The sequence below is a fragment of the Neolamprologus brichardi genome, chromosome 20 (assembly GCF_056152115.1).
Source record: "Neolamprologus brichardi isolate AB-2024 chromosome 20, ASM5615211v1, whole genome shotgun sequence".
NCBI lineage: Eukaryota > Metazoa > Chordata > Actinopteri > Cichliformes > Cichlidae > Neolamprologus > Neolamprologus brichardi.
This window is the reverse complement of record NC_142123.1, coordinates 6,854,196-6,868,765: the sequence shown is the minus strand read 5'-3', so window position 1 is coordinate 6,868,765 and position 14,570 is coordinate 6,854,196. Positions and strand designations below refer to the sequence as shown.

Below are 14,570 nucleotides of genomic sequence, written 5' to 3'. Positions count from 1 at the left end.
AAAATGGAAAAAATCGATTGACTTAGGTTGATAACAATGACTGGAGTTGATTGACTTTTCTGAGAAGCAATATTAACCGGATTCAAGAGGAAAACTGATTTGCATGCTCTCCAGAGAAGTGTGATCTTTGCTGAGGGTGACCGAGGAGGAGGTGAAGCGTTTTTTGCACTAGGAGAGCAGGGAGGCGGTAGCGCGGTTCAGCCGCATATAAGCGGGAAAGCTTTGGCTCAACTAGGAGATGATGCTGGGGGATAATAAAAATGTGTTAGGCTGCCTTTTACTTATACATTCAAGTATGTATAAATGTGTTAGGCTGCCTTTGCTTATACATTCAAGTATATATATACAAATGTAGGATACAATTAAGAACGAAAGAAACATGATGGGGAAGAACTTGAGGCAATGAGCAAAGTAAAAAAAAAAGTATCATGTTCTAAATTACACTACATGATTAAAAGCCCATAAACCTGTGATGATAATATGATGCTTATATGTTTGTATTGATTTGGTACAGAAACACACGCTCACGAGCAGTAGGAAACAAGTCCAAAAAACACACTTATAAACTACATTTCCCAGAAGGCAAGAAAACTCTAACAGCAAACGCTGATTGGACAACACCAGTATGTCGTCATGTATTCGTCCAAACAAACCAGCAGCAGTTGAATCAACAGCGTATGCACCAGAAGGCAGTCATGTGGAGAAAAAACTTTTCTGAAGTATTTCTTGAACCTTTTACGTTAATATTTTAAGTGACAAAAACAACTCAAGTAACGCTAGAAGTAAGTGTTTGCATTAAACGGTGATATTTGGTCGAAAGCTACCATAGAGTTTTTCGTTGCTAGTAGCATTACATGCTAGTCTCGAGCGAGCTCAGTCATTGGTGACAGCTAGTTAAACAGCTAACTTTACCTTAAGCATGTAGTGGTCAGTTCTTATCCACTGGTTAAATAATTTGACAAAAATCGCAGTGAAACACATCTTTCAGACATGGTTTGCTCGACGAATTAGTTTCCTCCATGTCTTTCTTTAGAGTTAGCTAAACCAAGATAGCTACGAAAATTGCTTTGTTTGTGATGATGCTCAATTTGGGAAAGGATTAAATCCGTTTTATGTAGCTAAGTAGTTGCCATATAAGTCGAGTTATTTTCCTGTACGAAACAGTTTTTGTGTATTTTCTGCATACCTATTTTTTGAGGCTTAGTCATTTTCTTGGACCTTTAGCGCCATCACGTGTTAATACCTGCAAACTACGTAAGTTGGCATGAGTGGTACAAATTGCAAATCTTTTGCAGTTGTTTTAGTTAAAATTTATGTATTTGAAAAGGACAATGACGTTTAACATGTTCCCAGTGCGGAGCATGAAACTGATGCGCTGCACATAGAGTTTATTGCTAATTTCTAACCCGTGTCCCCTATTGAGCTGTTATGTTCACAATGCACAGTTTACAACATCGAAATGACATAAAAACATAATAAACTATAACTACAGTAAATAATGTTATGGAAAATGTAGTGTAAGAAAAATAGACAAGTATTTTTGGAAACGTATTTCCAAAAATGTGAATAATAATAAAATAATATTAGCTGAAAATATTACAGCTCTGATTTATCTTTAAACAACCTTTGTCCTTTACCGTAAAAGATTTAATGTCTTAATCAATTTCATTTCAGTTGGAAATTGTGCTTCATAGATGACAAAACAATTGTCACTGTAAGATGAATTTCTCTGAGGTCTTCAAGCAGTCCAATCAGCTTTGTAAAGTTTCCCCAGATGGAAAGTATTTGGTAAGTGTTTGAGTAATGCAATATGTATTTTTTGTAGTATTTTAATTGTTTTCAGTAGAAAGAAATATTTTTCATTCACATTTTATGTTACCATTTCCATATGGATAAGATGGAAATAGGTAATTTCCTTGCTGATTGTTGTCTTTGGCTTTACTCCTCAGGCTACATGTGTGCAGTACAGGTTAGTGGTGCGAGATGTGAGCACCTTGCAGATTATGCACCTGTATACCTGCCTCGACCAAATATCCCATATGGAGTGGTCCTCTGATTCTCTCTTTATTCTGTGTGCTATGTACAAGAGAGGACTAGTACAGGTAGGTTGAGAGAAAAGTAATGTGGCTATCTGACCATTTATGTGGTGTGAATAAAGGTGGTCAGTCTACTAATTGAACACTGTTCACGATTATACAAATAATTACAAACTCTTTTAAATAATGTTGGGTTTTTTGGGGGGGATTGATAGAAACTGAATACTAAAGTGATGCATGTGGATTTTAGTTGGACAGGCTCTATTTAATCAAACTACCAATAGACCAGTTATGCCACATTCCCTAAATTTAGAAATATCATACAGAAATACTTCTTCAAAACAAATGCTCTGTATCTTCAGTTGTAATTTTTTGGGATTGTATATTGTACTTTAAATTTTTGGAGGCTTTAGACATGTCCTGTTTGAAGTCTCAATCACATGTACATCCTTCTTTTAGTCTTAAAAATGTATACTAATTAACTTTTTTATACATACATTCTTATTGCTGTTACTTTAAGGACATTTTTATTGTGCTTTAACTTCTTTATTGTAGGATGATCAAAAAGTGTTCAAAGTGACAGAATTGCAGTAATTATTGTTACTGAAGTGATGTCAGTTTCATGCACATCGTAGCTCAAGCTGCTTACCTTTGAAAGGGTATCCAGTGCCAGTCTTTCATTGTGTCTGATGTGTTCTTACTGTTTGAAATCAAACTGAGAAAGTTAGAGAATGTGTGTAAAGGATGTCTTGAGTAATTGCCGTTTGCTGTTCTGGTGTCCCGCTCTGTCTTCCTTCTGACGTTTTTTTTCTCAGGTGTGGTCTCTTGAACAGCCGGACTGGCACTGCAAGATTGATGAGGGTTCAATAGGACTAGTCTCCTCACGCTGGAGTCCAGATGGACGTCACATTCTCAACACCACCGAGTTCCATGTAAGTGTGAAGTTGGTTTCTGCGTGTGTGTATGTGCATTGATGCACATGGAAATGTGTTTTATGCTTGTCTGGTATCAACTGTTGCTGGCCTGCAAGGAACGGGGGACCTGAAAATAGCCAGACACCAGAGCCTTTCTTGACTGCCCCCTACACCCCCCACCTGCTACATGTATTCAGCCTGATTTCATAGCCGCCCTCCTGTTAGCGTCCTGTCATACATGGGCTTCTAGTACCTCTGGAACACCAGTGCAATGTGTATATGCCCTTCCGATGGAGGTCTGGTATTTTGTTTGGCATCAAGTCTATTTAATGATGTTTTATTGGTCATAAAAATACAGTAACTGTAGGCTTACCAACACTGATGGATTAAAACCAACCAGATCAGAAACGCCATACACTAACCAGGAGCAGGTTAAATGAATAACATTAATAATTTATATGGCTGTTACTTTTACTGCCCAAATAAAAAGCCAAGCAGAAATATGTTTTATAAGACAAGAGCCAAAATGCTCATTTTATTTAATTTAAATTCAATTCCATTTTATTTGTACAGTGCCAAATCACATGGACAGTTCAAATCACATCAACAGTTGCCTCAAGGCGCTTTATAATGATTTCCATCCTTGATGACTATTTGACTGTTAGTTATGGTTCACTTGTAGCTGATAGTAGTATGCTCTAAACATCAGATCCAAGAATGCATAGTATGTGGAAATTAGATTTTGTTCTCCTTTTATAATCATCAGTAGTCATGACTTGTGGACATTCCTTCACTCCACAGTAATGACCTTGCAAAACAGGAGTACATATACCAGAAATAGCTTGTTTGTCTAAGGAGAAAGTACAGACAAAAGTCTTTAAGATTGCATCTTTTTATGTTTTATATCAGCAGTCCTCAACCCCCATGCCTTGGACCGGTACCGGTCCGTGAGTCGTTTGGTACCGGGCCGCGAGAGTAGAGGCTCAGGTGTGAAATGTATGGTTTTTATCGGTTTTATCGTTAACTCGGTTTTCCTGGGTCTTTTCACGTATGTTATGAATAAATCTTCTTTTTTTCGGTACCGGTACTAGTTTTATTTTGTTGTATTTATCTGCGACACCTTAAAGGCCGGTCCGTGAAAATATTGTCGGGCATAAACCGGTCTGTGGCGCAAAAAAGGTTGGGGACCGCTGTTTTATATCATTACTTAAAATATTTGAAATTTGAAGTATCATGCAGTATGTACATGCACCCACCAAATTCCAGCTGAGGAGATTTTGAGATTGCGCAAGTATATAAAACTAAGTACAAACCAAATAAATTGCCTGTGCCTCCAAATTCCTCTTATATTCTCTCCATAGTAAGCATATGTTGTAAGGGGTGCTGTTATAGCAGCTACCCTTGGGGCTCGTGGAATACGACGGAGGCACTGGTAGGCCATGTCTGTAACACTGAACCAGATTCCAGGAATCATTTAACAGGTGTTGTGGTCTAATACACAACTGTGTCTTGTCTGGAGTAGAGTGCAAGTGTCTGTGGTATGTCTGCTTTGTTTCGGTCAGAATCTTATTAATAAATAAAGTTTAAAAAGGAAAAGAATTTGAAAGGAATGCATTTTCTTTCCCTAAAGATCTATGGCAATTTGTGTACAGCTTAGTGAATAGACAATCTTAGTGCAGTAATCTTGCATTTGAGCATGTGTGTGGGCAGTTTTGAATGGTTAATATAAACTGTACTCATTTTTCTCATGTTTCTACCTTGAATTGTGAACACATTCCACATAACCTCATTTAAATTGCTTGCTGTCAGTGCCTTGCTTTGATGATTCTTGATTCTTGATACTTATAGTTTCTCTAACAAAATGTCAGAGTTCTTTCTTTCATTTCTTGACTATACGTTTGTTTTTTAAATTAACTTATATGTGGCTATTAGAAAATGAAGCTGATGTCATTACTTTTATTTACCTTTTAATCACCTTTTCGTCCAATATCCAAGTGCTGCAAACAGGTTCTAAAAAAAACCTTAAAAGCAACTAAAGGAGAAAAGAGGAAAAAAGTTGTATCCATCATTAGGACAAAAACATTTATTGTTTTCATTAATTACATGTACTACATAGTTAATATTAACTTGTTAAGCTTTGCACCTTTTGTGGTATAGCAAAGTGCAGTTTTGGTTCAAATCACAGTCAAAAGGTAAAACTATAAAAGAAATATAGCAAATTATGCTAGAATAGAAAGAATTTTTGTAGTTTTACCTAGGGCTGCACAATTTTGCATAAAATGACAATCATGATTTTTTTTCCTTAGAATTGAGATCACGATTCTCTCACAATTTTCTTTTCCAATATAAATATTTAATGCACTTATTAACTGCCCATCAACTTCGTAACAGTTGAGACTGAACATAAAAACAATAAATGTCTCACATTTTGTCGTTGCCACAAAATGTTGTACTGCTTGTAATTCCGTCTCCACCGTTGCTCGACACTGCGTGTATAGAGCAGGTAGTGCAACATTTTTAAAATAGTTGCGGGACGGTGTTCTGAGAAACCATCCTACTCTGACAAAACGTCCTACCTGTATTATAATTTGACAGTGACTTGCGACTAAACCTACCCCTACCCCTAACCCTAACCATAACCCTAACCATAACCCTAACCATAACCCTAACCATAACCCTAACCATAACCCTAAGAAGTATTCCGGATGGGTAGGAGAAAAAGAAGTTAATTCGGCGTTGGTGTTGTGCGCATGCGCCGCGTTTGCGCAGAAACATTGGGTAGGATGTTTTTTCAGGTAGGATGGATTCCCGTCACTTTCTTGGCCTTTACAGCTTCGTCATCTCTCACGTGCTCTCTGTTGTTTTTTCCCTGCCAGCTGACTTCTGTATCACGTGGTATAAGCCTCCGCCCCTGTTATTTGTTGAGCAGGAAGAGTGAGCGCTTGTTTTCATGCGTGGAATTTTTTTGTAGAGCTCATTTTCCTTTATTTTGAAGGCTGTTTTTTGGAATATGTTGTGCTATACTGATATTGTCACTGGGATCAGGTAGTAGATGAGGTTTCCCATGTCAATCCCTATCCCTCTTTATGTTGAAACGTCCTTGGCCAAGGAACCCCAAGTTGCTCCTAATACCATACCTTTTTTGTCATATGGCGGCTTTGTGCCATTGGTGTTTTAGTTTGTGTTGTAGAACCGCTAAGGCTGAAAGGTCTAACCAGTGCAGATTATTTTATCTTTCTATGAAGACAAGTGAAAATGTAAATTCAGTCTGAGAACGGTGTATCTATAAATTAATGTTCTACTTTGTTCAAACCAAGTAGTTCTGGTAAACAACTCTCAGAAATGAGCCCCAAAAACAGACAAGCTCCAAGACAAACAGATGTCAGAGCAATTATAATACACTGGCACTTGAGGAAAATATTCTGCATGTACTGTGAAAAGGAGATATGATACTTTATGTGGTACGTTTACTGGTCATTACTCAATTTAAAAGGCCAATGTCAGACAGCATGGAGTGCCACTGTTGTGTGAACAATTGCAGCTGCTGTGTCTGTCTGTGACAGGTGAAGCTGCTGCTCAATATGGTTATTGTGCAAACATTCTGCTGAAGTAACACTTTGGTTTAGTCATTGTCAAAAACTCTAGGTTTTTGTCAAAACATGTTTATATTAGTATAAGCATTTAATCTTTGCTGTTATGGAGTCAAAAACCTGTAGTTACTCATCTCTCTCATAACTGGCTAGATGTAAGTAGTTTTACTTGCTGCTTACTGAGCAGCCTTTTGTGGTGAAGGTTTCAAAACCAATTTAATTAACAGAGAAAAATTCAGAACTTGTTGTGGCATTTCCAGAGAGCTCACTGAACTTACCTTCACCCCAGCCCAAGATTTCATTAAGGCTGTGCCAAGCGGGTGTTCGTGTCAGGCTTAAATTTCAACCCACTCATAAACAGCCTGCTATATTAACTTGTTTAGGGACAGCTGCCTGTGGTGTGGATCATGCCTCTGTGTATGTGTTTGTCTGTCTATGTATCAATAAATCTGCTGTCTGTGTTTGTCTGGCTGTCTCAGTTGTTTTTTTTCTTTTGTTTGTTTTTTTTAAGCAAAAGAAATTTCTAGGTCACAACTGTCATTGTGGCTGTACCAAAATGATTATATATTCTATCTAGTGTTAACAAAAGCTGTAGAAGTCCGAACCACTAACCACTACTTTAAATGTTGTGAAATGAAGCACCTTAAAGCCAACTACTTTGTTTTTGCCCAGATTTTTAAAACATTTGTCATAGATGTAATAAAAAGTCACATTGCTGAAACTTAGCCTATGTATTGTGAGACTTCACGCAACTGGTCTCCTGTTTGAATTCCATTCATTTATCTTAGGACCTCACAAAATGCCACTCGCACATCCACATTAATCCTGCTTTACTAACTGAGGGTGGAAAAAGTCCAGCCAAGGACATTGCTGAGCTTGACTTGTCTAATGGTTTTTACATTGTTGGGATCAGATTAGCCTTAGAATTCTTTACTAGTACAGCTGTAGCCTTGCTAACGTGTAGCATTGTTGGCAGCAATGTGGCTGCCAACAATGCTACCGGACCGAACTGTAAATTTAGGGAGCCTAAGCACTGCAGCAGGGGACAATAGCTCACCCATACCCTATGTGGGCTGTGAAAGGCTCCTGTTTCTTGGTAGCATCATAAGGCTGTAACAGGAGAAATAGGCTATATTGGTTTGAGATGGCTTTCTACGTGGAATGCCTACAAGCTAATCCTCTGCTGACAGATAGGCCTATATGGCATCAAATACACTCAACCATTCTCTCACACTCGCTTAGGCGCGCAACAAGAATGGCTGATGGGTACGTTTTATTCCAGATTGCTGTCAGTAACTGTAGTATTTACATTCTTGTAGTTATCATATTGCCACCAGATCTTCCTGATGGGAAGGTCCCCAAATTTTGATTTTATTTTATTTTTTTAAGAATACCTTATATCACATTACATGTATTTAGTGGTAGAAATTAACCCCAATAATTGATGACATGTCATAATATGTCATGATTTTTATTTGCTCCACCTTCTAGTATAGTCTCCAAGGGCTTTTCGTAACAATTTTCTCTGATAAATAAACAGCAGCTTTTTTAGGAGAGTTTTGTCTTTAACACCACTCCTGCCCCCATACCGTAGTCCTACGTTTCTGCTTACCTTTGGTGAGGATACTTTATCTAAAGGGGTAGTTTTACCACATAACAGTCTCACTCTACACGGAAAAGCATTTCTCACCTATTTTCCTCATGCTAACCTTCCTCCACCAGGTTTAAAGTTACATTGCCTTTGGGTCTTGATCTCCCAGCGCCCCTTATGTGGTGGATTCAGGGTATTTAAGAAGTGTAAGTCTGTTTGTGTTTGAGCGCTGTTGGTGTTAGTTGTCATGGCACCATGTCTGAGGGGATGTCCAGGAAGCGTGCGGTGCGGTGTTATTACAGAGCCTACACAGCTGGATGTCTGGACCAAACATGCGGGTCAACACTTCAGTCCAGTCAGGTGACAGACTTGGACCGTTTCAAATATCTGTCTGTACACTCTGATGAAAGCCTCGTCACTTCAGTAGTTTTAACTCTGCCCATTCTTAAATGGAAATTATATTATTTTTTACCAAAAGTAAAGTGTTATTTGAAGAATAATTTATTATTGCTGTTACTTCTACTCATATTATAAGACTCAAATGAAACCATTTATTTCTAAGGATAAAAAATTATTTTCTTCAATAACCTTAAATTATACAAAAAAGCCCTTGCCTTTTTAACTGTTCTGTGTTCAAATTGTTATTCACATTTTTGTTCAGCATTCTTTTTGCCATTACTATTTAAACAGATGTAATACTACAATTACAAAAAAATTGTAGTATTAAATATTTTACATTGACCAGTCAATTAACATTGACCAGTCTTAAAAATTAAGACTGAAAAATTTATTTTTAAGTCTTAATTGAGGATTCAAAAATAATATTCCTTTGCACAAAACTGGAGACAAAACATAAAAAGTGATTCATCTGCTCAGCCCAGAAAATTTGCGTCGATGAGATATCACAAAACCTGTTTTTCTAGCATCTGGAAGTTTTAGAAATTTGTTGTTGGAATGGTAATGTTGCAATTGTATTATAGTGAACACTGGGGAAAATTGGCAACAAGGTTGAGTTTTGCTGCTGAATCTAACTTCATCAATCAATCTCTGAACAGCTTAACACATACACATAGGCAGTACAAACCACGTATTCTGTAACAGTGTCTCAAGAGTCTTCTGGTGCTCCTTATTTGAAGGTCAAGATACCGCTTGTCATACTCCTTAGATCAGCATATCTGTCATGTTTGGCCACTTGCTTTTGTTGGCATGAGTCTGGCTGAAGTGAGGCCGCTGGGTATTTAAGTGACTGCTGTCAAAACTTAGAATTAACACATGTGTTCTCTTTGTTATGCCGACTTGTGGTCAGTTAGCTGCTTCTCATTTGTGGCAATGTGCACAACTTGCTGTCAATTTGTCACACTTGTAGCAAACATGTCTGACATTACATCTTGGCTACTAAATTGACTGGTCCTATTCCTGCTATGTGTTGAGATGTTGTTTTATATCTGTTAATTTTATGTGCTCAAGTCTTAATTTAAACAGGTTTAAACTTAACTTAAAACTTTAACTTAAACTTTAACTTAAAACAAACAGGTTTAAACTTAATTTAAACAGGTCTTAATTTAAACGTAATTATTTTGGTCCCTTTCAGTGGCTACAGGTCTTAAACATGTGTATTCATTCCCTGGGGAAGCACACTGATTGACAACACTCCACACACTTGGCCTTTCCAGGCCATCGTCTAATGATAGATTGATTGACTCTCACAGAGATTTTTGCCCCTTCAAAGACATAAGACAGTCTTTCCACAGCTGTTAAAGTGCATGGTGGGAAATGCAGTCTGGATTTGCATAGCTGATCTTTACATATAGAAATGTGTTCTGGTTGACTGACCTCATATTGGTGTCTATTGACAGCCACTTGCCATATGGATGTAACGTTTACCAAATAACTTATAATTAAATTTTCTTATTGAAGACCAGTGGTCGAATAGTGTGAATGTGTCATTGCAGTTAAAGGGATGGATGTGTTTACACTCTTTTTATTGTCTGGTAGAATGATCTTTTCCATCATTTAACTTGGAAGATAATATATGTTTTCCTTTTCTTTGTTTTCTCTGTTTTGGTTACAGTTGAGAATCACCGTCTGGTCACTGTGCACCAAAGCTGTATCTTACATCAAGTATCCCAAAGCATGTCAGAAAGGTGAGTATGAAATTGATAGGATATGAATGTATGTCTACTACGAGTGTACCTGAGGACATGGCCAGCAGTCTAAATGCCTTGGCATTCCCCATGAATCACATGCCGTTCTTTACCTTGTGGCTCTACCCAAGGATATGGGTCCAAACTAGGGTCCTCTATGCTGACAGCTGTGCCTCTCCTCAGTAAATGGGGCATGCTCTTCATAACAGGCCTGTCAACAACTAGTGGAAAAATGATTGTGTCTGACTCTCCCCATTTTCCACATGTAATACCATGCCCTTTTGCAACCTGTGTATATTCAGAGCTGTCATATAAATAATATTGCCATGATGGTTGCATACCAGACTTTATGGTGCCAAAGAATTAGATAATGAAAAACAGATTAAGCCATGTATTATGTGATCAGAATGGACAGTTGTCTTTTTTCCAAGCTGTTACATAGACATGTTTTAAAGAAAGATGAAATTATTTTGAAATTCTTTCTGTTATACTGTTACTATAACTAAATTTCCTTCACAATTTTTAAAGAGGATAAGTGATTATTTTATGTGTCATTGATGCTCAAATTTTTAATACTGTCCCTTTTACCATTATTATTATTATTATTATTATTATTATTATTTATTATTTTACCAGTGAGCAGTTTTTTTGGAAAATAAAGTGGCATTTTAGAGTTGTTTTTCTCACTTTTTGTTCTTTGGAATTTGTTCAAATTCCCTCTTGATCTTCCATAGAAACCATTTGTATACCCACAGGTATAGATTTCAGCAGAGATGGGTCCTATATGGCCTTGGCTGAACGTCGTGACTGCAAAGACTTTGTTAGTATATTCGTGTGTGACGACTGGCATTTACTCAGGGTAAGTAGAGCTACAGCTGCATAAGATTTTGTTTGTAAGGCCATTTTAATGTACTCATCAATTGAGTAAGACATGTAAACTACAGTGAAAGGGACCTTAATTTTGATTCCCAAAAAGATATAGTCATAATGTATGGCTAATAAGTCTATCTTTATTGTTACATGAAATTTGCTGCTACATTATATTTAAAACACGTAGAATTGAATCTGTGGTATTTGTGTAATTTGTTCATACCAGTTTGATTTGATCTCATTGTGTGGGTCTACTGCTTTTTCATTTTTCCCCTTTTCCCTCTGTTACGGATTCAAATATTGGGAATGGATACAAGAGGAAAACCAAAATAACAACACTGGTCCGGCCGGGTCAAGTCAAACAATGATTTAATGAACACACGCGTGGGAGATGGACACCATACACAGACAGCATCAGATCTCAAAATGGTGGAGCATTGATCAAACTCTTATAGCCTCTAGTGGCCCCCACCTAATCATCAGAGCCTAAACATTCTTTCTCACACAGCGCCTAAGCTACGACCTTGGCTCCCTGTTTATCTGCTCCTGATGAAATGGGGCAGTATGCTCTGTTCTCTTCTAATCAGACAAATGAGACGATGACTTTCTGTGAACAGTATTTCTTATAACTCAGCAGTATAATGCATCATAAAACAATATCATTCATTCACAATAAATCAACAGTCTAATGTAATGCAAATCAGTTTACCAAATGTAATAATTATCACCTTCTTCTAGTTCAGGAGCATAATGCAAACTAAAACTACATAATAGTTCACAATCTTTAATTAGGGGTCTAACATGGCATAAAATAATATCATAATCTGACAATTCCCCCTGTTGAGCTCTTTAGACATAAAGAGCTCACTTACACCCTGCAATCCAGTGTTGCCGGGTTCATTTCTCCTTACTCCTGAGGCCTTTTGTCCCCCTGTTGGGATAACCATATGTGAGATGACCTCTGTGTTTACGCAGTTCAGATGCAAGAAAAACTTTTATTACAACAACAACAGTAGGTACAGATGATACTCCCATCACTCCCCAGTTCTCCCACAGCTTTATTTCGGTGCTACCTTATACCCTCCAAACGTACTCGGACTAGAACCTCTGTCCGAGGAGCTTTTAACCTTTATTTTATTGCTGTAGGCACCAGTGTCTTTCAGTCGGGTGATCCTCTGCTCTTGTTTCCTTCAACCTCAGGGGTTAGACAACCCTTCAGTCGTTGCACAGATCAGGGGATTATTCTGCCCCGATTTCAAACAATGATCTGTGTATTCTGGGATCACAGCTGTGTTCCCCAGGAAAAGGAACAGAAAGGTGTTCTCCTTATGACCAACAGCCTCTCGAACGTCGTTGGTGTGGTGTTCCTGGATTTCCGTCAACCCCTTCGTGGTTATCGCTGTGTTTATTTGATCCATCCTTTTTAGGTGACTAACTGGAGCCCAAAATGCCATGACACTTGAACCCAGTTGATGTTTCCGCAGTCACCGTATCTGTCTCTGCTGCCAAGGATCCTCGTATATCTGTGACCTCGTCTGGTGTCTGTTCCTTTCTCTGTAAGAGACAGAAAACCAAAACACCTCTCTTCCTAGCTCTAACAATCTAATGTTGCTGTCTACTGATCTTTTGGTGGTTCAGAATTTGTTTAGAATATTCAGAATGTCCCAAGGACTTATCCTAATTTAGTGTATGTGTGTGTAAGCGTGTTTGCATTTAGCCTGCTGCACTCAAGGCATTTCTTACACTTTATCAGTCCGGACTATCGCCGAACGAAGCTTATGACCTTCAAAAAAAACCGAGTGCCAACTCATTATAAGCACATTTGCAAGATATATATAAAATGATTAAAACCACTCATTCTAATAAAAGACATAAAAAACAAATTAGCCATTTCTAATTCTAACATGTGTCCATTCAATTAAGCTAGAAAATTAAAAGAAAAGGTTAGTGACCTCATATCTTAGAAAGTATCAGACTTTCTCCTATCCAGTGTCGTTGCTCCAGTCTTGTTATTCTGTGTTAGGGAATGAAATCAATTTAATTGTCATGTTAGATCTGTTCAACACCTGGCTCAGCCCAGAGCCTGCGTCTTCACAATCGTCTACAAACAAAACCTGTATTATTATGAACTTCACTTCAACATGAACTTGTTGACTACTTTTGACACCTGTAGATAGAAGATTAACATGGGGTTATAACAATCACTGTAATACAAATGTTAATATGTCAATAGCTTCAATAAATGTTCAATGCAATGCTTGTTATATGATTCTGATGTAACAATAATGCTGATGCTAAAATAACAGTAAAACACACCCTTTTTATCCCTTACTGACCACAGCAGGGGCCTCTATGTTTTGATTCAGCCATGAAGCTCACCTGATTCATCACTGAGCCCCACCGGCACTGGCATTTGACAGGGTGGTGCTGCATATTCTTCCTTTAATGTCACTATTTTCAATCTGTTAATTAGAGTGCTTACACGTGAAGTAGACTACGTCCACTACAAGTCAATACAACTGTGAATGTGGCCAATTATCAATCTATTACCAATCAATAACAAAAAATAGCTTTTATTTTATGCATGCTTTTAGTCAACCACTCACCCACAGGATCTCCAATCCCAGAAAATTCCTTCTCCTCATTTAATAAGTCTGTCCTCCTTCCATGCCCTGGTAACCGGTCCATCCAGAGCTGTATCATTATGAAATATACATACAACAAGCCAAACCACACCTTGGTCACACCAACCCTTTTCCGCCCTGAAGATGTCCAACGCCATCTTAGTCTGGACTGTCAAAGGTGACTTTAACGCTGATTGTTCCGACAATCCATTTTATAACATTTCCTGGTCAGATTAGCCAATCCCTGCACACTGGAATAAACATAATCAACATGATCAACATTTTTCCTACGTGTTTTTTCACCATCTTATTAATTCCAACGCTCCATCCTTATGTGATTTGTTGCATTATGTTTATCTAGAACTCCACTCTGTCTCTAAATGTTTGAAGAATTTTTCATGTTTCGGGTCAAGTTTTAAGAATTTGACCATACGTGAAATTAATGGTGTTATTGTAACATGGTAGACTAGTGTGCCTGTGTTAATTCAGCTCCATATTATTGTGTGAAGTTGCACTGGGTTGTGAGTGGTTTTTTGTGTGTGTGTCACATTTTTGGTGAGCCAATGGCTGGAATTGGGTTGGACTAATTAGAGACACGTGTACTTGATTGCACTCATACACTGGTCTACTTATAGCCCACACTACAAACACTGCTGTGTCATTTTGTCTCTCTGTGCATGTATGTAATGTGATAATCTGATATGTTTGGGATGGATGGGTTTTTGCGCTATGAATTTTATACTCAACGTGTCATTTTGTCTCTCTGTTCAGGCCAGGGCCTATTATATGCCACAGCCTAAA

The 14,570-nt window shown here is 37.9% G+C and overlaps 2 protein-coding genes across 3 annotated transcripts in view; one reads left to right on the top strand and one right to left on the bottom strand.

The window, feature by feature from the left end:
* tp73 (tumor protein p73) overlaps positions 1 to 2,717 on the bottom strand; it is a 26,580-nt gene extending 23,863 nt beyond the window's left edge. The window contains exon 1 of the mRNA XM_087833535.1: positions 2,686 to 2,717. Within this exon, the coding sequence (XP_087689661.1) occupies positions 2,686 to 2,717 (32 nt within the window). The remainder of the gene's footprint in view (positions 1 to 2,685) is intronic.
* The window catches only part of wrap73 (WD repeat containing, antisense to TP73), a 27,367-nt gene continuing 13,434 nt past the window's right edge, over positions 638 to 14,570 (top strand). The window contains exons 1-6 of one of the 2 annotated variants that reach the window (XM_087833536.1): positions 638 to 782; positions 1,675 to 1,788; positions 1,950 to 2,102; positions 2,852 to 2,968; positions 10,203 to 10,275; positions 11,031 to 11,134. In XM_087833536.1, the coding sequence (XP_087689662.1) occupies positions 1,720 to 1,788; positions 1,950 to 2,102; positions 2,852 to 2,968; positions 10,203 to 10,275; positions 11,031 to 11,134 (516 nt within the window). In that variant the 5' untranslated portion in view covers positions 638 to 782; positions 1,675 to 1,719. Of the gene's footprint in view, positions 783 to 1,165; positions 1,255 to 1,674; positions 1,789 to 1,949; positions 2,103 to 2,851; positions 2,969 to 10,202; positions 10,276 to 11,030; positions 11,135 to 14,570 lie in introns of those variants that run through there. The other variant, XM_087833537.1, reaches the window with a different exon arrangement.